This window comes from Cervus canadensis, chromosome 8 (genome assembly GCF_019320065.1).
Source record: "Cervus canadensis isolate Bull #8, Minnesota chromosome 8, ASM1932006v1, whole genome shotgun sequence".
In the NCBI taxonomy this organism is placed as follows: Eukaryota; Metazoa; Chordata; class Mammalia; order Artiodactyla; family Cervidae; genus Cervus; species Cervus canadensis.
This window is the reverse complement of record NC_057393.1, coordinates 77,193,730-77,219,323: the sequence shown is the minus strand read 5'-3', so window position 1 is coordinate 77,219,323 and position 25,594 is coordinate 77,193,730. Positions and strand designations below refer to the sequence as shown.

At 39.4% G+C, this 25,594-nt stretch overlaps 1 protein-coding gene across 2 annotated transcripts in view; it reads right to left on the bottom strand.

Annotated features, from left to right (window-relative positions):
• The window catches only part of ANK3 (ankyrin 3), a 374,580-nt gene that overhangs the window by 182,257 nt on the left and 166,729 nt on the right, over positions 1–25,594 (bottom strand). For both annotated transcript variants that reach the window (XM_043476896.1, XM_043476897.1), the window contains exon 9: positions 3,582–3,680. In XM_043476896.1, the coding sequence (XP_043332831.1) occupies positions 3,582–3,680 (99 nt within the window). The remainder of the gene's footprint in view (positions 1–3,581; positions 3,681–25,594) is intronic.

Genomic DNA, 25,594 nt, shown 5'->3' with positions numbered 1-25,594 from the left:
AACAGTGACAGTAAATTTAGTTTCCAAAAAAAATCATCATCACTGAACTTTCAAAATAATGATACACTAAATATGCACTGATGATTTCTGAATCTTCTAGGCCAAGTTAAATTCCCCTAATTTATTTATAAATAACATAAAACAACAGTTTAAGGGGGCATAAAAGCAAGTTTTCCTTTGACCACACTCATGGCGTCATTCACACACCCCATTATGTATTTTAACTATTTGTGTTTCTTGAAAGCAAGAGTTTCATGGGTTAAAATTTCCCCATACTGCCCAACAGAGAGCCTTGTCTATACAGAAAGAGCTCCATAAATAACTATGTAAATTTAAAACCTCCATACATGGCCAGTCAATCAGGATATTTTTGCCTAAAAAATTCCACTTCAACATCTTGAACCAAAGTAGAAACTAAGGTGCAACAAAGAATGGGAACACTTCTCACTTGAGACACTGCCACCCCTGAGCATATGCACTTGTTTATTTCCTGCCAAAAATCCCTCTGCTTTGTGTGTTGATACAGCCTTAGAGGAAAACAGGAAGCAAACAAAGAAACAAACTCTGAGAGGACAAATGACTTAGTTAAGATTAGAAATGGGTGGCAGTGTCACAAAAAGAAGCAAACTCTCTAACGATACACAAAACCACCACCTCTGAATGGGTAACTTATAGGTCACTGGGGAAGCACCAGAAAGAAACACCATCTGCCTTGTGGAAAGGGACCTTATTACATATATATAGCACCTCATCAAGCTAAAAACATGGGTCCAGTGTGATGGTTTTTCTTAGCTCAGAAAGATGGAAGTCTTGAAGATTTAGAGAGATGGTCTTAAAGTTCAGAATGCATTCATCCACTTAATATTTATTTGACAAATATTTGGTGAAGGTCTCCTAGGTAACAGGTGTTGATTGAGGTGCTTGGGGAATCACACTGAATATAAGACAAAGTTCTTGTTTTCATTTCATTGAAGAAAGAGATAGCAAACAAGTAAAGAAACTAAGAAGATCTCTCTGAGAAGATGACATCTGAGCTGAGAAATAGGTGAAGACTACAGAGATCTGGGACAGACTGAGAAAGTTCAGTCTGAGGGAACAGGAAATGAGAACAGTCTTGGTGTATTATAGGAAGTGGAAGGAGGCTGCTTGGCTGGAGATGGTGAGGACCAGAGAAGAGGCAAAGAGGTGGTCAGATTCTGGGAAGGACTTCTCAGTGTAGTGGGCATGGGGACTTCTGGATAAACATGGTAGAAGTGATGTGTGTGTTTATCCATCCTTTCACAAGCTCCACTGAAAAACATGAATGGAATTAAAAGACAGAATCCATGGGGCACACACACGTATGTGTGTGGCACCCCCACACAGTCACACAATGGGAAAGAAAACAAAAACATATGTGTGATGTCTACAACTTTAGAATATGAGAAGAGATTTTAAGTGTGTTAGCTTATCCAGCAAAAAGGAGAAGGCTGACACCTAAGTGCCTGGTGAAAGGTATAACCTGTGGTATGCTGGTAAATGTCTCACGATAGCTCTATGAAAATAGGTAGTGTTTGCCAATTTGCACTGTGTAAAGACCTCTACACTATGACCTATGTCAAGCTATCAACATGGTGTTACTGAATATGGAATTAGGAAGAGATGTACATAATAGGTTCCACCATGTGGCTCCAGCATACTACAGTGTACAGTGAAGAGAATGGCTTTAACCTCCCAAATGTTCAAAAGGTGTCAACATGGAAACGTAGTACCTTGGGGGATAAAGATGAGGCTTGGGACCAAAAGCTTGATTGGTTTGTCTGCCTATGGAACTGTCAGGTCTATTGGTCCTTCCAACCCAACAAAACCAAATGACTTCCCCGCTGTGCCTTGCAGGAAACCAGGAATTAAATCTCTGGAGATTCTGGACTCTGGGCCCAAGGCTGAGCAGAGGGCAGTGGTTAGGCTCTGATTCAGAACAGGCACTCAGAATAAGGAAGAATCCTAGACATTAGGGACCTCTCTGATCCACCTGAAAGGAGCCCTGCCTGTGGCACTCATGGGGCGAAACTCCCATCACAAAAGAGAGAGACAAAGCCAACAAAGAGATAAAAAGAAATCTGAGGAGTTAGGGACAGATGAGAGGTGAAAGAATTTAAAGAAAAGTCATCTTAAATGTTTTCTGAAAGGCAACAGAATGTATTGCATCTGTAAAACAAGAACTGGATGCTTTAAGAAAAGAAGCTCTCAGAGGACAAGAAAATGTTCTTGCATATTAAAAACATCAAAAATAATCGAGATTTCTTAGGAAAAAAAGCCAAATACACAATGAGATGAACAATAGGAGGAGAAAGATGAGACAATGATTTGCTTTTTAATTGTGCCCATATTGCTCTGATAAGATGAAAATTAATTTTAAAGAGAATGATGAGAATTAATTCTAGACTTTTTAGGCAGGAGGCTGACATGATTTGGTTGATGTGTACATGGCCACTCTGACTGCAAAATGGGAACAGGATTAGAAAGGAGCGGGTGGGGAAGTGAGGGACAAGTAAGGAAGTAATTACAGCAGTTTAGGAAGATGATGTAGTTCAAAGATAGCAGTTGGATTAAGAGAAGATAGATATGGACTATGTGAAAGGAAAAGGAGCAAGTAGAATGGTTTAGATGAGAAACACTCAAAAGTCCAAGATGTCATCACATGCAGTGAAAAAGGGTGGCTGCTTAATTCTGTTGGATAATTTCTCCAACGCTTGCCAATCAAAACCCTGTGTGATGAGTTTTAAAATTGTTCAGACAACTTTGACCCTGTCCATCTTCACTAAAGTTGAGTAAATAATTGAACAGAGTGCAAACAGGAGTAATATGTGTTTTGTTGTTGTTCATGTTTAGAAATTACGGCTCCTTATAAAGCTTAATATAGCTTCAAAAACTCACTAGTTTGATTTGTAAAAATAGCAATGACTCTGAGGTAGTTTGTACGTCCCCAAATTTATTTACAAATATTCCCCTTTTCAAATACTGTTAAATGGTCTCACCATTTAAAAAACTCAGAAGACACTTAGTAAAACATTATTTTTTTTTTAGGTAATCATCATGTTTTCCTTTTAGATATGTCAACTGTTCCAAAGGCCCAAGGTGTAATCTTTCCAAAGTTTCCAGCCTTTATCACTTAAATAATACCTTGGTGTTTTTTTTAAATAGTCTGTGAACTCTCAAGAAATAAACTGAGGGTCAGGAGAAAAGATGCCAGCACCCAGACTTCAGACTGTAAATCTTACAGTCTTTCTTTTCCCAACAAGCAATCATTTCTGACCTATGAAAATTTCATAGAATAAAATCAAACGGTAAGTGTTCCTGAAACAAAAACAAAAGTTAACATACACACACAAATGACTCTGTGGTAGAGTGTGTTCCATCTGAAGGCCTCATGAACTCAAACTTGATCTTGAGCATCTCTAAAGATTTGGTGCACAGAGCACACTAATTGCTATATTCAAACTACAGCAAATTCTATGTGATTGGAAGGCTGGGTGAAATAACCAGGCAAGGGATTCAAAGCTAAATACAATGTGATCCTCAAACACCTGGGGAGAAATTACCTTGGTTTTGGAGAGAATGGGGGCAGCTCGATCGAGCAGCATCTCCACCACCTGTTCATGGCCACTTCTAGCTCCACAGTGCAGCGGCGTCAGACCATCCTATCAAAAAAGGCAACATTTTCAAATACATTTGACGGGAAACTCTATGAATGAGTATATTTCATCAAGATTCAGCATGGCATCCAAAGTGCTGTGGACCAGCGAGCTTCAAATATTTACTCATGTATCTCATAATATAATTCTATTTTTTCAACTAAAGAACTGAACTTTTCATAAGTTTAAGCAGTGGTCAAGTGTGTAATTCCCTGCAAAGTTGACAGTTAAAAATGTAACTGTTCCACTACTCTTTTGACTATCCAATGGAATCTAAGTACTATAAATAATTGTATATCTACCATTTAAAAAAATACTACAAACTTTTCAAATAGGAATTTGTAACAGGAATTTTACATTGCTCCTTTTTGTTCCTGCATGTCTATTTCCATTTCATTTCCCCCATATAATTGTATCTTCATGTAATATAATTTTATGCTTGAGTGTTTTTTATTGATTACCATATCATACTTCCCTGCTGCAAAAAAACATAAATCTAAAATTTTAAAAAGTTTAAAGATTTCCTGAGAACACAAGACTTTAAGTGTCAAAAATAAATCTGATTGGAATTATAATTATTCAAACACAATAGATCAAAACAGCAATACATTATAAATTTTATGATTATTAAGCAAGAGTAACAATTTATTAAAAATTCCTCTCCTGAATGACTTATGTTTTTTCAGTTTATTGATAGAATGAGACAGGGTTCAGCATCAATACTTTCCCAATTTTTGTCTTTATAAATGTTAGTGCTGAGACATCTTGTCTGCATTAATGAGTAGTTGGACTTTTGTTTTGGCAGTACCACTAATTCTCTAAATTCCTGAATTACATGCCAAAAATCACTTAATAACCTTTAATCAAAGATTTTTTCAATGATGCATCATAAGACAACTTCATTAGGTCTTTTCTGTTAGCAGCAGAAGAATTCAATTATCTAAGCACCAGAAGCATGTAGTTCTTAACAGGACACCAGTGATCTGAGCTCTTCCCTTCACCTCAGAGGTTTTGCACCGTGGGGCCTCGTGGGTCACAGTTAGAGTCAGGGCCTTTCTTTAGGACTAGGGGAGAAGGGCTACTGTATTAAAATAAAAAAAAAGGTGAGAAAGGAGAATTAACAGGGAAGTGAGGAAGTGGAAATTTATTCATTTAAACTATCTAAATGGCTCCAAATCATACAGAGAAGTTTTCACACATCTTAGTTTTGTTCCCCATCTTGAAGATTCCTGCTGTTGACACTGAATACCTACCCTAAAGATAGCCATATTTTAAAATTCGTTAAAAGCTGATTCAATATATTCAAGTCACTTTCTAGACTACATGAACAGATCTTGTAAGTAAGCCTAATTATCTAATACGTAGTCAATAAGGTACAATCCTATTTCTAAACTACTAGCCAAATCTCAGTACAATTAAAATTCCTTAAAATATGAGATTTGAATCACAAATATGATACGAGTTGGACTGTATATTCTTTGAACATATTTAAATATTCCACCTTTTATGCTAATTTAAAACACTTGCTCTTCTAAAGCAAACTAAAGCAATATAATAATAGTCTTTCAAGGGAGGAGGAGCCAAGATGGCGGAGGAGTAGGACGGGGAGACCACTTTCTCTCCTACAAATTCATCAAAAGAATAACTGAATGCAGAGCAAACCTCACAAAACAACTTCTGATCGCTAGCTGAGGTCATCAGGCGCCCAGAAAAGCAGACCATTGTCTTCGAAAGGAGGTAGGACAAAATATAAAGGATAAAAAGTGAGACAAAAGAGCTAAGGACGGAGACCCATCCCGGGAAGGGAGTCTTAGGCGGCCTTGCTTGGGCTAGGGTCCGGGCCTGAGTGCCCTGAGGACAATCGGAGGGAGCTTCTGTGAGGTGCCAACTTGAACTGTGGGAGACCAAGGGGGAGAGAGTTGACCGGCCGGAACACACTGCCGGCGTTCGCAGAACAAAGGGACGGAGAAAGTCCCAAGAAGAGGTCGCAGGCTGCGGACCCACCCAGCCCCGCCGGAGGCAGGAGGCAGGGGGGAGGGGAAGGTCGCGGCGAGACACAGGGCGCAGGCACCCGACCGGCGCGGGCGGGGACTGGGGCTGGGGACGCAGAGGGCGGAAGGCGCGCGCACCCGACTGGCGCCAGCGGAAACTGAGACTGGGTCCGCGGAAGGGAGTGAGTGCGCCACACCTGGGGAGAGTGCGCCCATCAAGCCCCTCGCTGCCTGGACCGCTCTGACGGGGAAGGCACAGAGAGCAGGCGCAGCTTTTCCTTCCGCGCTTTTGTGTAACACCCGAGGGCTGGAACCTAGCGCAGCGCGGGGCGCCGCTCCATATAGAACAGCCGGGAGCCTGAGCAGCGCAGACGGAGAAAGCAGCGTCAGCCCCTCCCGGCAGCGCCAGCCCGCCCCCGCAGGGCCAGCCCCTCCCCGCAGCGTCAGCCCCGCCCCGCAGCGCCAGCCCCTCCCAGCAGCGCAACGGAACTAGCTGACTGAATAAGAGTCCGCCTCCGCCCGCCTGTGTCAGGGCGGAAATGAGGGTCTGAAGAGACCGGCAAACAGAAGCCAAATAAACAAAGGGAACCGCTTCAGAAGGGACTGGTGCAACAGATTAAAATCCCTCTAGAAAACACCGACTTCACTGGAAGGGCCCTGTAGATATCGAGAAGTGTAAGCTGGAACGAGGAGCTATCTGAAACTGAGCCGAACCCACACTGACCGCAGCAGCTCCAGAGAAACTCCTAGATATATTTTTACTTTTTTTTCTAAGTAAGGAAAAAAAAAAAATTTTTTTTTCTTTTTATATTTTTTCTTTTTTATTTTTTCTCTTTTATTTTCCTTTAAAATTTCCTATTACTCCCCCATTACTCCTTAACTTTCATTTACATAGATTTTTACGATTTTTTTAATTAGGGGAAAAAAAAAAATTTTTTTTTTTTTCTTTTTTTTCTTTTTCTTTTTTTTCTTTTTTCTTCTTTTTTCTTCTTTTTTTTCTTTCCGTTTTCTCTTTTATTTTCTATTTTTCTTTTTCTCTTATTTCTTTTAAAGTCCTCTAGTACTCCTCTACTACTCTTCATTTTCATTTTCACTACACTATAACCTTACCAAAAAAAAAGAGAAGCCCTATCTTTAAACCGAAGATTATTCTCTCCCAATCTTGACTCTCTGTTTTCTACCTCAGAACACCTCTATTTCCTCCTTTCCCCTCCTCTTCCCAATCCAATTCTGTGAATCCTTGTAGGTGTCTGAGATACGGAGAACACTCTGGGAACAGACAGCTGCGTAGATCTGTCTCTCTCCTCTTGAGTCCCCCTTTTTCTCCTCCTGCTCATCTCTATCTCCCTCCTCCCTTTTCTCCTGTTCATGTAACTCTGTGAACCTCTCTGGGTGTCCCTAACAGGGGAGAATCTTTTCGCCATTAACCTAGAAGTTTTATTATCAGTGCTGTATAGTTGGAGAAGTCCTGAGACTACAGGAAGAATAAAACTGAAATCCAGAGGCAGGAAACTTAAGCCCAAAACCTGAGAACACCAGAAAACTCCTGACTACATGGAACTTTAAGCAATAAGTGACCGTCCAAAAGCCTCCATACATACACTGAAACCAACCACCACCCAAGAGCCAGTAAGTTTTAGAGCAAGACATACCACGCAAATTCTCCAGCAACACAGGAACATAGCCCCGAATGTCAACATACAGGCTGCCCAAGGTGACACCTAACACATAGATCCATCTCAAAACTCATTACTGGGCACTCCATTGCTCTCCAAAAAGAAGAAATCAAGTTCCACGCACCAGTACACTGACGCAAGCTTCCCTAACCGGGAAACCTTGACAAGCCAATCCTCTAACCCCACCCACAGGGTAAATCCTCCACAATAAAAAGGAACCACAGACCTCCAGAATACAGAAAGTCCACTCCAGACACAGCAATCTAAACAAGATGAAAAGGCAAAGAAATACCCAACAGGTAAAGAAACATGAAAAATGCCCACCAAGTCAAACAAAAGAGGAGGAGATAGGGAATCTACCTGAAAAAGAATTTAGAATAATGATAATAAAAATGATCCAAAATCTTGAAAACAAAATGGAGTTACAGATAAATAGCCTGGAGACAAAGATTGAAAAGATACAAGAATTGTTTAATAAAGACCTAGAAGAAATAAAAAAGAGTCAATTAAAAATGAACAATGCAATGAATGAGATCAAAAACACTTTGGAGGGAACCAAGAGTAGAATAACGGAGGAAGAAGATAGGATAAGTGAGGTAGAAGATAAAATGGTGGAAATAAATGAAGCAGAGAGGAAAAAAGAAAAAAGGATCAAAAGAAATGAGGACAACCTCAGGGACCTCTGGGACAATGTGAAACGCCCCAACATTCGAATCATAGGAGTCCCAGAAGAAGAAGACAAAAAGAAAGGCCATGAGAAAATACTCGAGGAGATAATAGCTGAAAACTTCCCTAAAATGGGGAAGGAAATAGCCACTCAAGTCCAAGAAACCCAGAGAGTCCCAAACAGAATAAACCCAAGGCGAAACACCCCAAGACACATATTAATCAAACTAACAAAGATCAAACACAAAGAACAAATATTAAAAGCAGCAAGGGAAAAACAACAAATAACACACAAAGGGATTCCCATAAGGATAACAGCTGACCTATCAATAGAAACCCTCCAGGCCAGAAGGGAATGGCAGGACGTCCTGAAAGTAATGAAAGAGAATAACCTACAACCTAGATTACTGTATCCAGCAAGGATCTCATTCAGATATGAAGGAGAACTCAAAAGCTTTACAGATAAGCAAAAGCTGAGAGAATTCAGCACAACAAAACCAGCTCTTCAACAAATGCTAAAGGATCTTCTCTAGACAGGAAATGCAGAAAGGTTGTATAAACGTGAACCCAAAACAACAAAGTAAATGGCAACGGGACCACACCTATCAATAATTACCTTAAATGTAAATGGGTTGAATGGCCCAACCAAAAGACAAAGATTGGCTGAATGGATACAAAAACAAGACCCCCATATATGCTGTCTACAAGAGACCCACCTCAAAACAAGAGACACATACAGACTAAAAGTGAAGGGCTGGAAAAAAATATTTCATGCAAATGGAGACCAAAAGAAAGCAGGAGTCGCAATACTCATATCAGATAAAATAGACTGTCAAATAAAAGCTCGGAAAAGAGACAAAGAAGGACACTACATAATGATCAAAGGATCAATCCAAGAAGAAGATTATAACAATTATAAATATATATGCACCCAACATAGGAGCACCGCAATATGTACGGCAAACACTAACGAGTATGAAAGAGAAATTAATAGTAACACAATAATAGCCGGAGACTTTAATACCCCACTCACAACTATGGATAGATCAACTAAACAGAAAATTAACAAGGAAACACAAACTTTAAATGACACAATGGACCAGCTAGACCTAATTGATATCTATAGGACATTTCACCCCAAAACAAGCAACTTCACCTTTTTCTCAAGTGCACACGGAACCTTCTCCAGAATAGATCACATCCTGGGCCATAAATCTAGTCTTGGAAAATTCAAAAAAATTGAAATCATTCCAGTCATCTTTTCTGACCACAGTGCAGTAAGATTAGATCTCAATTACAGGAAAAAAATTGTTAAAAATTCAAACATATGGAGGCTAAATAACACGCTTCTGAATAACCAACAAATCATAGAAGAAATCAAAAAAGAAATCAAAATATGTATAGAAATGAATGAAAATGAAAACACAACAACCCAAAACCTATGGGACACTGTAAAAGCAGTGCTAAGGGGAGGTTCATAGCATTACAGGCTTACATCAAGAAACAAGAAAAAACCAAATAAATAACCTACTCTACACCTAAAGCAATTAGAGAAGGAAGAAATGAAGAACCCCAGAGTTAGCAGAAGGAAAGAAATCTTAAAAATCAGGGCAGAAATAAATGCAAAAGAAACTAAAGAGACCATAGCAAAAATCAACAAAGCTAAAAGCTGGTTTTTGAAAAAATAAACAAAATTGACAAACCATTAGCAAAACTCATTAAGAAACAAAGAGAGAGAAAAAAAAAAAAGAAACAAAGAGAGAAGAACCAAATTAACAAAATTAGAAATGAAAATGGAGAGATCACAACAGACAACACTGAAATACAAAGGATCATAGAGACTACTACCAGCAGCTCTATGCCAATAAAATGGACAACTTGGATGAAATGGACAAATTCTTAGAAAATAACTTTCCAAAACTGAACCAGGAAGAAATAGAAGATCTTAACAGAGCCATCACAAGCAAGGAAATCGAAACTGTAATCAGAAATCTTCCAGCAAACAAAGCCCAGGACCAGATGGCTTCACAGCTGAATTCTACCAAAAATTTAGAGAAGAGCTAACACCTACCTTACTCAAACTCTTCCAGAAAATTGCAGAAGAAGGTAAACTTCCAAACTCATTCTATGAGGCCACCATCACCCTAATTCCAAAACCTGACAAAGATGCCACAAAAAAAGAAAACTACAGGCCAATATCACTGATGAACATAGATGCAAAAATCCTTAACAAAATTCTAGCAAACAGAATCCAACAACATATTAAAAATCATACACCACGATCAAGTGGGCTTTATCCCAGGAATGCAAGGATTCTTCAATATCCGCAAATCAATCAATGTAATACACCACATTAACAAATTGAAAGATAAAAATCATATGATTATCTCAATAGATGCAGAGAAAGCCTTTGACAACATTCAACACTCATTTATGATTAAAAACTCTCCAAAAAGCAGGAATAGAAGGAACATACCTCAACATAATAAAAGCTATATATGACAAACCCACAGCAAGCATCACCCTCAATGGTGAAAAATAGAAAGCATTTCCCCTGAAATCAGGAACAAGACAAGGGTGCCCACTCTCACCACTACTATTCAACATAGTGTTGGAAGTTTTGGCCACAGCAATCAGAGCAGAAAAAAGAAGTAAAAGGAATCCAGATAGGAAAAAGAAAGAAGTGAAACTCTCACTGTTTGCAGATTGACATGATCCTCTACATAGAAAACCCTAAAGACTCTACGAGAAAATTACTAGAACTTAATCAATGTATAGTACAAGTTGCAGGAATCTAAAATTAACACCACAGAAATCCTTGCATTTACTATATTATCAATAAAAAAACAGAAAGAGCAAATTAAGGAAACAAAACCATTCAACCATTGCAACAAAAAGAATAAAATTACTTAGAGTATATCTACCTAAAGAAACAAAAAGAACCAACTATTACATAGAAAACTATAAAACACTGATGAAGAAATCAAAGAGGACACAAACAGATGGAGAAACATACCGTGTTCATGGATTGGAAGAATCAATATTGTCAAAATGGCTATTCTACCCAAAGCAATCTATAGATTCAATGCAATCCCTATCAAGCTACCAACGGTATTTTTCACAGAACTAGACAAAGAATTTCACAATTTGTATGGAAATACAAAAAACCTCGAATAGCCAAAGTAATCTTGAGAAAGAAGAATGGAACTGGAGGAATCAACCTGCCTGACTTCAGACTCTACTACAAAGCCACAGTCATCAAGAAAGTATGGTACTGGCACAAAGACAGAAATATAGATCAATGGAACAGAATAGAAAGCCCAGAGATAAATCCACGAACCTATGGACACCTTATCTTTGACAAAGGAGGCAAGGATATACAATGGAAAAAAGACAACCTCTTTAACAAGTGGTGCTGGGAAAACTGGTCAACCACTTGTAAAAGAATGAAACTAGAACACTTTCTAACACCATACACAAAAATAAACTCAAAATGGATTAAAGATCTAAATGTAAGACCAGAAACTATAAAACTCCTAGAGGAGAACATAGGCAAAACACTCTCCGACATAAATCACAGCAGATCCTCTATGACCCACCTCCCAGAATATTGGAAATAAAAGCAAAAATAAACAAATGGAACCTAATGAAACTTAAAAGCTTTTGCACAACAAAGGAAACAATAAACAAGGTGAAAAGACAGCCCTCAGAATGGGAGAAAATAATAGCAAACGAAGCAACAGACAAAGGATTAATCTCAAAAAAATACAAGCAACTCCTGCAGCTCAATTCCAGAAAAATAAATGACCCAATCAAAAAATGGGCCAAAGAACTAAACAGACATTTCTCCAAAGAAGACATACAGATGGCTAACAAACACATGAAAAGATGCTCAACATCACTCATTATCAGAGAAATGCAAATCAAAACCACAATGAGGTACCATTACACACCAGTCAGGATGGCTGCTATCCAAAAGTCTACAAGCAATAAATGCTGGAGAGGGTGTGGAGAAAAGGGAACCCTCTTACACTGTTGGTGGGAATGCAAACTAGTACAGCCACTATGGAAAACAGTGTGGAGATTCCTTAAAAAACTGGAAATAGAACTGCCATATGACCCAGCAATCCCACTTCTGGGCATACACACTGAGGAAACCAGATCTGAAAGAGACACGTGCACCCCAATGTTCATCGCAGCACTGTTTATAATAGCCAGGACATGGAAGCAACCTAGATGCCCATCAGCAGATGAATGGATAAGGAAGCTGTGGTACATATACACCATGGAATATTACTCAGCCATTAAAAAGAATTCATTTGAATCAGTTCTAATGAGATGGATGAAACTGGAGCCCATTATACAGAGTGAAGTAAGCCAGAAAGATAAAGAACATTACAGCATACTAACACATATATATGGAATTTAGAAAGATGGTAATGATAACCCTATATGCAAAACAGAAAAAGAGACACAGAAATACAGAACAGACTTTTGAACTCTGTGGGAGAAGGTGAGGGTGGGATGTTTCAAAAGAACAGCATGTATACTATCTATGGTGAAACAGATCACCAGCCCAGGTGGGATGCATGAGACAAGTGCTCCGGCCTGGTGCACTGGGAAGACCCAGAGGAATCGGGTGGAGAGGGAGGTGGGAGGGGGGATCGGGATGGGGAATAAGTGTAAATCTATGGCTGATTCATATCAATGTATGACAAAACCCACTGAAATGTTGTGAAGTAATTAGCCTCCAACTAAAAAAAAAAAAAAAAAAAAAAAAAAAAAAAAAAAAAAAATAATAGTCTTTCAAGTCAGAAACAGCATTTTCCTAACAAAATAGAATAAAATAAAATCTGAGAAGACATTAAAAATATACCATGAAGGCAAATGTCTTCCCAGTAATGTAAAATCTAAAAATAACTGAAGAAGAAATAATACAATAATCACATCTAACTTCTGACACACACAAAATTCACATTCTCTGAATGTGATTGTATTTTAATGAACTAAATAAAAGGTCAAATTTGATTCTCTCATTTCTTGTAAGTACACTCTGGATGACAGAATACACGTAGGCATTTTTAAACTGTGGTCACACGCAAAACTATTCATCCTTGAAAACTCATTTATCATTTTCAAAGAAAACTCATTTATATCTTTGAAAATGATCTTCCCCCAAGCAAAACCCTACATACTGAATATAAAGTGTTTGGCTACCTAAGAGAAAAATCTATTTCAACTCTTTAATCTTTTGAAGTACATTGTTCCTTATACAGACATATATAATTTTGCTGACTTCATCCTGTTAAAAACGTTTTAATCATGGAAAGACTTCAAACATATTTCAGACTAAAGTAGACTGAAAAGTGTAATGAGTCCCTAGGTACCTGGTGGACAGCAACAACAAATGTCACTTTGGCATCCCCATTGATTCATCTCTATCCTGACCTTTTCTTTCTTCTTCTATTGTTTTGAAGTGAATCCAAGACATTGGATCATTGTATATCATTGTATCCTTACAACTACCACTACACAGAAGGGTATGACCTTTATTTTGTAAATGAAGACTCTGAGGTTCAAAGAAGTTAAATGACTCATCTAAGGCATCACAGGCTGAATTCAGCAAGAGGTCAGTGCTGGCTGCAGGACAAATAAGACACGTCTTGGTAGTAGTTATTAAGACAAAGCCTCTCTGCTCAAACTTTCGGACACTCCTTGCCTTCCTTTACATTTTGCATCTGCTACTTCTGATCTCCGGTGTTTATGTATTAAAAACGCATAGAATCCGGGAACTCAGCCAGGAAAGGTGACTTTTTTCAGTCGTGTCAGAGCTGTGAAGGGCTTTCCATTCTAGCCACTGCTTGTTTTACCACCTTGTTTCAATGATAAAGTCTGCAAGTTCCCCAAGGAAAAACCTCATTGGTTCCTAGCTCAACAGAGCTACCTGAAGCACAGCTCGATCAACTGCAGTTTTACTTGCAGTGTTTTAAACTGCGAATGTCTAACTCTTTTGGATCTTCGGCAAATTTGCCCTGTAACTTTTCACGGGTGCATGGTTCTTCAAATAGCCATAAGCCCAGCAGGAAAGATCCCTTTCAGCAGGAAGCTGCCTGAGATGTCACGACTATCTGACTGCACAGACAGTACCAGCCTGGCTGCTGGGACAGTCACAGGTCAGTGGAAAACTAGTGACTAGAGTTAATGTGAGATCTTTAATTAGTATCATAGTTTATATAGTCACGAAGACCAACAGGACTGGCTGATCCACATTGAGACGGAAAAGTATAAGCCAGGTAGTGATTCACAGTTTTGTTTTTTAAAAAAAAAGAGCTGGGATTGACATTACTTAATATCATGTTTGGAGGACAAAAAGTAAACATTTAAATTTTGAACTAATTTCTTGGGCTTTGAAATACATGGGACATCATTCACATTCCTGAAGCACTGCTCTGATGATACCTCTGTGTTCATAATGATCTTTAATAACTGATTCAGTCCTCAGTGAAGTCTAAATTCCTCAGGTTAGCATTCAAAGTCCTCCAATCAGTCGCTTCTACACTTAGCTTTTGCCTAATCCCCTTCCCTTCCACCTCAGTTATACTCTTTGCAGTCCCTGGCAAAAGCCTCTCCTGTTCTTGTTTCTCTGCTTTGTGCACTTTCATGTACCCCAAACTTCCCTTTCCACTTTCACCAAGATCCAAACCTTATTGTTTAAAATATAGGTTTTCTTTGCAGGCTTATTCAAAGGGAGACATAACCATTTGACCATCAGGATTCCCCTCATATTTTATCTGAATCTCTTTGTGGGAAACTATGACATTTTGCTTGGTATTTTAGTTATTTGTGGACATGCATTATCATTCCAATGATTTTGTTCCTGAGGACTAAGTTAATGGCTTAAAAGGGATACTTGAATCTCACAGAGAAGTTAACTCAGTACCATGTTTATGAAAGTTGCTTAATAAAAATGACTGAGTAAATGAGAATGAGTGGGTGAATGAATGGGCATTTAGGCTAATCTTTTAAAGATGCTTTCTAGTTAGCTGCTTAAAAATTCCTTTCCTTCTTATTCTCTATGTTTAAGACTAGACTGATTTTACACCCTAGAAGTGCTATTAAAATACCTTATTGTTCCAGAAAAAATAAAATTCTCAATAGATAAGTGACTTATAAATTGGAATTACATTGAAGAATATGACTCAGTCTTCTTAGCATTAGAATAAGAAGGTAAGACCATAAAAAAGAACGAAATAATGCCATTTGCAGCAATGTGGATAGAAGCAGAGATTATCATACAGGTGAAGTAAGTCAGAAAGAGAAAGACAAATACCATATGATATTTCTTTGCAACCCCTTTGTGACTCTTTGTGACCCCATGGACTACACAGTCCATGGAATTCTCCAGGCCAGAATACTGTGGGTAGCCATTCCCTTCTCCAGGGGATCTTTCCAACCCAGGGATTGAACCCAGGTCTCCTACATTGCAGGCAGACTTTTTACCAGCTAAGCCACAAGGGAAGTCCAAGAATATTGGAGTGGGTAGCCTATCCCTTCTCCAGCGGATCTTCCTGACCCAGCAATCAAACCAGGGTCTCCTGCATTGCAGGCGGATTCTTGACCAACTGAGCTATCAGGGAAGCCACAGAGATTATCATACAAGTGAAGTAAGTCAAAAAGAGAAAGACAAATACCATATGATATCACTTACATGCAGAAACTAAAATACAATACAAAGGAACTTATCTACAAGATAGAAACAGACTCACATACATGGAGAACAGATTTGTGGTTGCCAGCGGGGAGGTGAGTTGAATGGAAGGATGGAGTTTGGGGTAAGCAGATGCAAACTATTAGATATAGACTGAATAAACAACAAGGTCCTTCTGTATAGCACAGGGAACTATATTCAATATCCTGTGATAAATCATAACAAAATAATATGAAAAAGAATATGTATGTATGTATATCTGAATCACTGCTGCACAACAGAAATTAACCCATTGTAAGTCATCTATACGTCAGTAAAAAAAGAATTAGAAAGTAAGAGAAATATGAGGATATTTGCTCTAATTAAGGTTCCCCCTCCTTTTTCATTTCAGGACATTTTAAGCTTTAAAAAAAGAGCTATTGTGGATATTGTGTTTTGTAACACAGCAGCGAACTGGTTTACATAGCAGGGAACTCTTTTCTTTAAAATTAGAGCAATGTTTTTTCCAATATAATATAAGGATTCTTATCCACTCCCAATGCCTAGAAATTTACAATCAATGTACTGTGTTACTTTGAATGGTCCTGGACCAAAAAGCAGTCCCTCAACCATATACAACAGGATATAGTTTTGACCTCCAATTGAAAAATGCTTGACAAAGGCAATTCTTGGGGCTCAAGGGAGGCTGCCTCAAGATAGGCAATATATGCAGTTGGACAGGAGAGAAGGAGCAAGGATGTGGAGTTGCCATAGTAACATTATGGGAGGGAAATGAAATTGCATGGGGTTAGTGATTTTTTTTCCAATTCCCCTGATTTCTACAGCGCTAACATAATGAACAAGTATCCCCTTGGGAAGAATTCTGAAGCAATGCAAACTGGCGAGTCTAGATCTCATATTTCATTTCAGTGGCAGTGATCTTATTAGTGAGGTAGGGAACAGCACTTCACTGGCTAGACAAAAGCCTCTCTAGTGTTAGACAAAGAGCAAAAGCTTGCACACTCCAAGGTCAAAAAGATTTTCTTTCAGGTCTAGCTTTTCTGAAAAGCACAAAGTGAGACATTAAAACATCACACTTAGGAATACTGAACCCAGAAAATATCCTTAACAAGTTGAACTTGCTCAAAGATAATACTGAAATGACACAAATTCATGACTTGGGAAATACTTTCAGAAAGAGACACATTTATTTTGATTAGTATTCTCTAGGTTCCTTTCTATTTTTCCTTTTTTTTCTATTTTTCCTTTTAAGCAAAAAATATACCCAAGAGAAGGAAAAGGAAATCGAGCAGAAAACTCTGGATATACATTTTCTTCTTTGTCATGGATATAAAATGGGATATGATATTTAACTGAAGATTAAAAACAGTGAAAGAAAAAGCAGGCAGTACCTAGGAGAGGAGAGTTATAATGATAGCCAGAGAGAAATTAAAAGGCACTGGTTACATTCTAACAGTCAAGCTATTCTCATACCTGTATTTTTCTCTAAAAATTCTGACTGTATCCTCATTTTGTGCATGTTAGAGAACTGTAGATTTGGCCTGAGAGGAAGTGAAATAACATTTTTTGAAACTGCTCTATTGTCATAGGCATTTTATATTTGCGATCTTACTGAGTTTTTATAACAACATAAGAGAAAGGCATCAGAAGTTGCATTTATAGATAAGAAATTGCTGCTCCAAGGATTAATGTGCCTACCCAAGGTCACATGCAAGTCACTGGTTCACGTTAGGACTTAGACTCAGTTAGACTCACATTAGAACTTAGTTCCTGCATCAGAGGGACTGGATCTCTTCTACTGCAGCAAGGAATCTCCTTTTAACATCAAGAATTCAATTCTGCCATTTATATACAGGAGAGAGAAATTTATCTTTCTAGTGCTCTTCCATGCTGTCCTCCCATACATTCTATATGTTTAGAATCAAACTAAAATGAGGTAGAATTCCTTGTTGTTCTTTCTACTTAGAAAACGAGAGTTTTCTTTCTGAGCTGAGAACACACCCTTATAATATTTGTTGTGTATTTTTCTACTTTCTTCTGTGTGAGCTTTTTCTGTCTCTTCTTTCTTATCTTCTTTTGGGTTAACCGAGTATAATTTAGTTTTCCAGTGACTGATTCACCATATATATCATTGACAATCTCTTCCTCTGCCTTTTTAACTAAACTCTTTCTTTTCTTTCCTGTTTTTAAAAGTGGTGTTCCTAGAGATTAAAATAAATATCCTTAAATTATCACAGCCTAAATAATATTATTAACTATATTATATAGTAATAGTATTCATGTATTATGTGTTGTTATATAATTTCATGTATGAGAATTCTACAATATTATAATTTCATTTATATTAGTAGTTTCATATTTTGTGCTATAAATATATATTTAACTTTTAAATGCATTATAAATCTTATAACAAATTGATACTTTTATTTAAACAATCAATTTTTTAAAATTTTAAGAAAATAAAAATAGTTTTTATCTGATTATTACTTCTAACTCTTCTCTACTTTATATCCACATTTCCTTCTAGTATCATTTATCTTACTTCAGAATTAAGAACTTCCTTTAATATTTCTTTTAGTATGAGTTTGATGGTAACAGGTTATCTCAGCTTTTGCTTATCTGATACTGTCTTTATTTTACTTTTATTATGGAAAAATACTTTTACTGGATATAAATTCTAGATTAGCAGATACTTTTCAGTCAGCACCTTAAAGATGTTCCATTGTCTTCTGATCTCCAGAGTTTCTGATAAGAAGTCAGATAGCATCTCTTCAATTGGAACTATTTTATGACTATGAAATATTTAATAGTTTAAGAATTTATTCTTAACCAAGGCAATCACAATTCTGGAAATATAATGGAAAGCAAAACTCAATACCAATATTTATTTTTCCCTCATATTTAACCTGATAAACAGAACCAGTTGCATTTCTGGGAAAGAAAAAAAGTGTTAGTTGCTCAGTTGTGTCTGACTCTTTGCAACCCCATAGACTATAGCCCACCAGGCTCTTCTGTTCATGGAATTCTCCAGGCAAGAAAACTGGAGTAGGCTGCCGTTCCCTTCTGCAGGGAATCCTACCGACTCAGGGATTGAACCCAGGTCCTCTTGTATTGCAGGCAGATTCTTTACTGTCTGAGCCACCAGGGAAGCCTGCATTTCTGGGAAAGGACAGGCTAAAATTACAGGACATCTAAGTGTCTCCTGACCTTTTTCCAGACTAGTAAGAATTTAACAACTGACAGATTTGAGATATTCTGAAAACCCTTTATCCACCTGCATACAAATATAAATCAGTTGGATGCCATTAACTTCAGGGAGCAAAATTATATCGTCACAAAGTGAAAGTCGCTGAGTTGTGTCCGACTCTTTGTGAGCCCATGTACTATACAGTCCATGGAATTCTCCAGGCCGGAATACTGGAGTGGGTAGCCTTTCCCTTCTCCAGGGGATCTTCCCAACCCAGGAATCGAACCCAAGTCTCCCACACTGCAGGCGGATTCTTTACCAGCTGAGCCACAGGGGAAGCCCCATATCCCCATTATCACAGGACTAGTGTAAAATCAAGTAAGACATTTTGACAAACGTAACATTAGGAAGTGTATCTCATATATTCAGCAAATACTTATTAAACATCTAGCATGTGCCAGGAAGTGTACTAAGTGCTATAGATACTAAGATGAACATATGTTTCCGAGTGTCAAGGCGTAGCTTTGGATGTAATATTGTAGTAGTGGGATTATATGGAGAGGTGGGCAGTGGTACCTTGTTAGAAAGGCTGGAAGCTGGAGGAGGAATGGTGGGAGCAGCAGTCTGGGAACCAGAGTATTATTATTACTGACTCTACCTGGAACTCCTGAATGTTCTCTGAAGCACTACATACAAGCACAGTTGCCTTTATTATTGGATTGAGAAGAGTCAGTAAAAGGAAATGGAGAACTTAGAAGTTGGCACAAAGTTTTAAACCAGTTCTAATTTAGAATCTAATTTAAATTGGTTTAAGCTCAGAAGTTGCCAAACTAGTTTTAAACTGGTTCTAATTTAGGGTCCATACTGAGCCTCTGATTTGACTGTGAGCTGATGCGAAGGAAAATAAAAATGACAACAGACCATCCACCGCAGTCTCTTCCTTTAGAAAGGATGCAAATACACATGCTAGCTTTGCAGAGAGCAAGAATTATATAGAAATGGCAGCTAACATAAGTAGTCATTCTTAGCAATGCATTTCTATAAGGAAACAAATTAGGATGCTACATATAGATCAGACTGAAGCATTTGCCTTGATATGTGTACATGTCTCGGCACATTTGCCACCACTATTACCTCCTAAATTATGTTGTCATTGTTCTGGAGAGACTATTAAAGCTCTTCTGTCATCGCAACTGTCGGTGTATACAATACAGGATTGTTAACTATGGCCACCATGCTGTACCCTAGATACTTGAGCTTATTCATCTCATAACTGATAGTCTGTACTATCTAACCAACATCACCCCATTTCCCCTACCTCTCAGCCCCTGGCAACCACTATTCTACTCTCTGTTCCATAAATTCAATGTTTTCAGATTCCACATCTAAAAGATACCACAGAGTAGCAATCTAATTTATTAAGTCATCAGTGATTCTCTTTTTCTGGGACTCTTGTGATAGGTAGATTGTTTTCACTTAATGGTGTCCCATAAGTCCTGTAGGTTTTCTACATTCCTTTTTATTTTTTCTTTTGTTCCTTTGATTGGATAGTTTCAAATTGGATAGATCAATTTCTTCAACTTGGTCCAGTCTACTGTTGAAGCTGTCTACTGAATTCTTCAGTTCAATTACTGTATTTTTAAAAAATTTTTTAAATTGGAGGATAATTGCTTTATAATGTTGCACTGGTTTCTGTTGTACAACATAATCAGTCATAAATACATATATATCTTCTCCCTCTAGTGACCCCGTCCCCTCTCCCATCCTACCCCTCTAGGTCATCACAGTCACTGTTATTTTTAGCTCCAAAATTTGTTTGGTTCTTTTTGTGTTTTCTATCTCTGTATTGAACTTCTTGAATAGTTTGTATTTTTTCTCTTGATTTTGTTAAACTGCTTACCTGTGTTTTTTGTAGATCTCTGAGCATCTCTAGAACACTTATTTTGAATCCTTTGTCCAGCAAAGTCAGTGAAAGTTTACTGTGTTCCTTTGCTGATGTCATGTTAGCCTGATCCCTTCCTGATTCTTATAGCTTTGCATAGATGCATTGTGCATTTAAAGAAGCAGTCATCTCTTTCAGACTTCATGGGTTGTCTTTGTTATGGAAAGACTTTCTTCTGGGTGGGAGCATGCTGGAACATTCTCTAACCTTGCATCTAGTGGTGCAGGGTCTCAAATACAGGATTGGGGGCTGATGTCTCATCTGTTCAGGCTTCTGGGGGGCACAGCGTTGACCACAGTGACTGCAGGGCTAGTGGAGACCTCAGTGTATCTCAGGTCCAGTGGCTCAGGACCCGGCAGGCAGTGGTGGTGGCTGGAGCTGGTGGTGTGTACAAGCTCAGCTGCAGGGGCCAGCTGCAGGTGCCTATGTAGTTGCAAATGCTGATTTCAGACTTACACAAACAAGTGTGGGCAAGGGCCAGCTGCAAGGGTCTGGGCCAACTGCAGGTACTCTGGCAGCTGTGGGGTCCCTTGGCTGTCAGCATTCATTACTGTGGCTGCAAGGTCTCACCATGGGTGCACTGCCGTGGAGGCTGGTATTGGCCATCAGGCTGGAGGCGTGCAGGTGCCCAGCTGGAGGGGTTCCTTGCAGATGAGCCTGGTGGTGCAGGTCAGTGACAGGAGATGGGGCCAGGCCTGGCCCACAGGAGCTGTGGAGGCCCGGGTGTGTACTGTGGGTGCAGGGTCTCCCCAGGAGCATGTATGGCAGTGGAGGTTGGTCATGAGGGTCTGGTTGGGAGCGTGCACGTGCTGAGTGACGGAGGCCGGTGACTAGAAAGAGAGCCAGGTTCAGGCCCACAGGCAGTTGTGAGGGCCTTGGCTGTTGGCCTGCCATTCCATATTGAAGGATCTTGCCCTAGGTACAGGCACAGAGGTAGAAGCCTGTGATGAGGGCCTGGTCGGCAGTGTGCAAGGGCACAGCAGAGAAGTAGGGGTCACACACAGAGTTCCAAGCTGGTGTCGCGTACTTGTGTGGCCACAGAGGTCTGGCTGGCTGCTGGTGTGGATCCTGAGCCCCAGCAAGGCAGTGGGAGGTGAGGAGCAGGGGGGGGCTCAGACGGCTGGTGTCCGCGAATGAGAGTATCCGCGGGGCAAACCCAGTGACGTCTACGGGGGTCTGTGCCGGCTGTTGGCCACTTAAGGGGGAAAGGTGCTGGGGTCTGAGAGCAGGTCACAGGGAGCCCCAGGCATTCCCTCCACGTGGCTGGCGCTGGCAGCCCCTGCTCTGTTTCCTTGCTTCCCCCCATCTCTATTTACCTCAGCTTGGCCAGCCTCTGGTTGGGTGAGACCCAAGTGGGTCCTTCGCTCAGTTTCCCGAAAGGCTGGGGAGGCTGGCTGCTCACCCCATTCTCCCTTTCTTGGTGAGGAGAACTTCCTCCTAGTTGGGGAGGCTCACCCTTGGCCCCGAGTAGCACTGGCCTAGGAGATCAGATGCTGCAGGCAACCTTTTTGTGAGTTATTTTCTGGTGTTTTGTTCCTCTGTGCTGCTGAAGTTTCTTCTTATATATATAAAAAAGGCATTTATTTATTTGGCTGTGTTAGGTCTTAGCTGCAGTACGTGGGATCTTTGATCTTCAGTGTGGCATGCAAAATCTAGTTCTCCAACCAGGGATCAAACCTGGGCCCCCTGCATTTGAAAGCGTGCAGTCTTAGCCTCTGGACCACCAGAGAAGTCCTTGCTGCAGTTTCTTGGTTGGACTCCTAAGCTCTCCTGAGCTCTTTTTGATAGTGCATCATTGTCTAATTGTTGATCTTTGTGGGTGGTGGGGGCTGGGGTCTCCTACTTCACCATCTTGGTCACGTCACCCCAACATATATCACCACCCTGACTTTCACTGCAACTAATTATTCTTAAAGTTACAACATCCAGTGCCCCAGCAGTGGGGAAAGTCTGTGAAATCATTGGAACAATTTACTATCTGTACTGAGATGGAAACTAAGACTCAGGAGGATGAACTTTCCTAGGGTCAGGATTTCACTTGCTAGTCACACTTAAGACTAGAGATCAGGTACCAGGGTAGAAAAAATTCACTCATCATGCTTTTCCAGCTGGTCAGGCCTTGCTCAGATCCCAACCTAAATCACTCTGACTACAATTCAAGTTTACTTCCCTGATTGAAAGGACAGTAAGAGTCTGCTTTTGAACCAAATCCTTTGTTAGATTAGCAACACAAGCACGGAACACAGCAAGCCAACGAGGAAGTCCCTTGGAGTGTGCTGAGTAAACTCTCTAAACCTAGGGCATTGGTGTGTAGCAGGTCAGACTGTTGATGCAACAAGGTAGCTACACAAGTAGGAAGTACCTGGCAGGAAGTAGATGGGTAGATAACAATATTTATTTTATAAAGAGCTACTGGATTGAATCATTAAAACTTGTATTTATAAAAAAAATTGGTTTCCATTTTCAGGCTTGTCCCTAGGGCTTTCTGAATTTTATGGCTCCCTCCTTTTCACCCACACACTGAGTCACTACTCAGTCATTTCAGCAAGAGAGAAGGGAAGCTTTGAGGAGAACACAAAATAGTTGACATATTTGGGATATATACTATGTTTTCTTCCATACAGTCTGCTAGGAATTCAGTTTGTTCCCAAGTGACACCACCCCTCCACCCCAAGCAGGACAACAATAGAAGAATGACAATAGAAGAATGACTATTCTGTTTCTCTAAGTTTTCTTCACATCCACACAGCACTCACATAAAACAGGAGAAAAGCAACTCTACGTTGAAACTGAGTGACTGGTAAAAAGGAATCTACCTTCTGTTTAAAATAAGACAGGCTTTCAGAACAAGGAGGCAAAATGGCATAGAAACTAAGTGTATATTGAATTCGCCTATGTCCCGTATTCTGTATGTCTGATGCTTTTGTCCAGAAGTGTTTGTATGTTTCATTCTAGCCACCCCTGTGACACCAAGTGCCCCTTTAATATGGTACCTGAAATTTCTACATACCCTGTCCTCTTCCCATTGTACCAAATAGAACAAGTAAGTGTTTGATAAATGATGCAAAACTACTGACAAGCAATTTTGCTGTTCTGGTGATTGATGACTGTATCAAGAAAGGGAGAAATACAGTCATTTCTAATCTACACACTTCGTTAAAATCCAACTGGGTAGCCAAGTATAGCTATACAAGTTTCTCTGTTCTGCTCAGCTCCAGTATCCCTCTTTGCTCTTCACAAAAATTTCTGTATTCACAAATGACCCTCTACCTCTACAGGTAACCAAGAGGCATTAAGTGATGATTATCTAACTTATTCTTTGCAACTGCTCCTGTACTCAGCAGAACACCCCTGCCATTTAAAGCAATAGGTCTAGCCTACTGCTGATGGCTTCTTAGCAAATAATGCCAGGTCAATGCAATAAGACCTCTCTTCAATTTACTTCCCCAGTCAGACAGTCTTGTAGGGGTCAACCCTCATTTTCCTTCATTCCCCTTCTCCAGAAAGCTTGTTTCTTTTATGCTACATACAAAGCATAAAACTTTCAGGTTCAACAGTTACAAAGAAGTCTGGTCTCCTGTCAAATACCCAGGGCTGGGCTATCTTCAAGTCAGAGTATACAACAGACAAATGATCAGTCAGCCTTATGAAGGCAGGGGAGGTGGCTTGTGGGCTTTCTCCATGACTTAGCCATGTCTGGCCCACAGTAGGCATTCAATAATCATTAACTGCTTAAGTGAATACATGCAGTGAAAGATAAAGTACTGAATCAAGGAACTACAGGACCAGTTTTAGAAATATCAGGATTCTTTGAAAGAGGAACCACAGGATTGCAGGAGATACCATTACAAGACAGGGATAACTCTCCAAAACCCTTAGAGAGGAGGATATTTATAAGAGCACATTTTGCTCTTAAATGAAATGTTGAAAAAGAAAATCCCTGGTCAGAAGTTTAATGTTAACTGGAGCTCTGAATTACATAGGCACACCTCATTTTACTGTGCTTTGCTTTATTGCTCTTTGCAGATACTGCATTTTTCTTTCTTTCTTTTTTTTTAATAAGTTGAAGGTTGGTGGCTATCCTCATCAGTAAGGCCATTTTTCCAACAGTATTTCCTCACTTTGTGTCTCTGTGTCACATTTTTGTGCTTCTTGCAACATTTCAAAACTTCCTTGTTATTATTATGATGATGTCTGGTCAGTGATTTTTATGTTACTATTGCGAAAAGATTATAACTTGCTAAAGGCTCCAATACTAGTTAGGATTTTCTTTTTAGCAATAAAGTATTTTTTAATTTAAAGTATATACATTCTTAAGGACATAATGCTTTTACACAATAGACTATAATATGGTATAAACATAACTTTTATACACATTAGGAAGCCAAAAAATTCCTGTGACTTGCCTTCTTGCAATACTGCTTCATCGCAGTGGTCTGGAACCAAAGCTGCAATATCTCTGAGGTGTACATCTACTAGTAATGGCTAGGATTTATTTCTGGTCTACTTTATGCCAATACAGTTTACAAACATTCGCTTGATCACTGCAACAAGCCTTCAAGGAAGCCATTAATCTTATTTTCAGATACAGAAATTGCATGCAAAAGGTTACATCGCCTCCTCAACCTAAGTCAACCAGCTAAGCTCACCTTCTGGGATTCCAACTTGACTCTAAGTCTCACTTCTTTCCCTTCCCCACACAGTGTAGCACACCAAACAATCAACATGTCAAAACACCTGCCTGGACTGA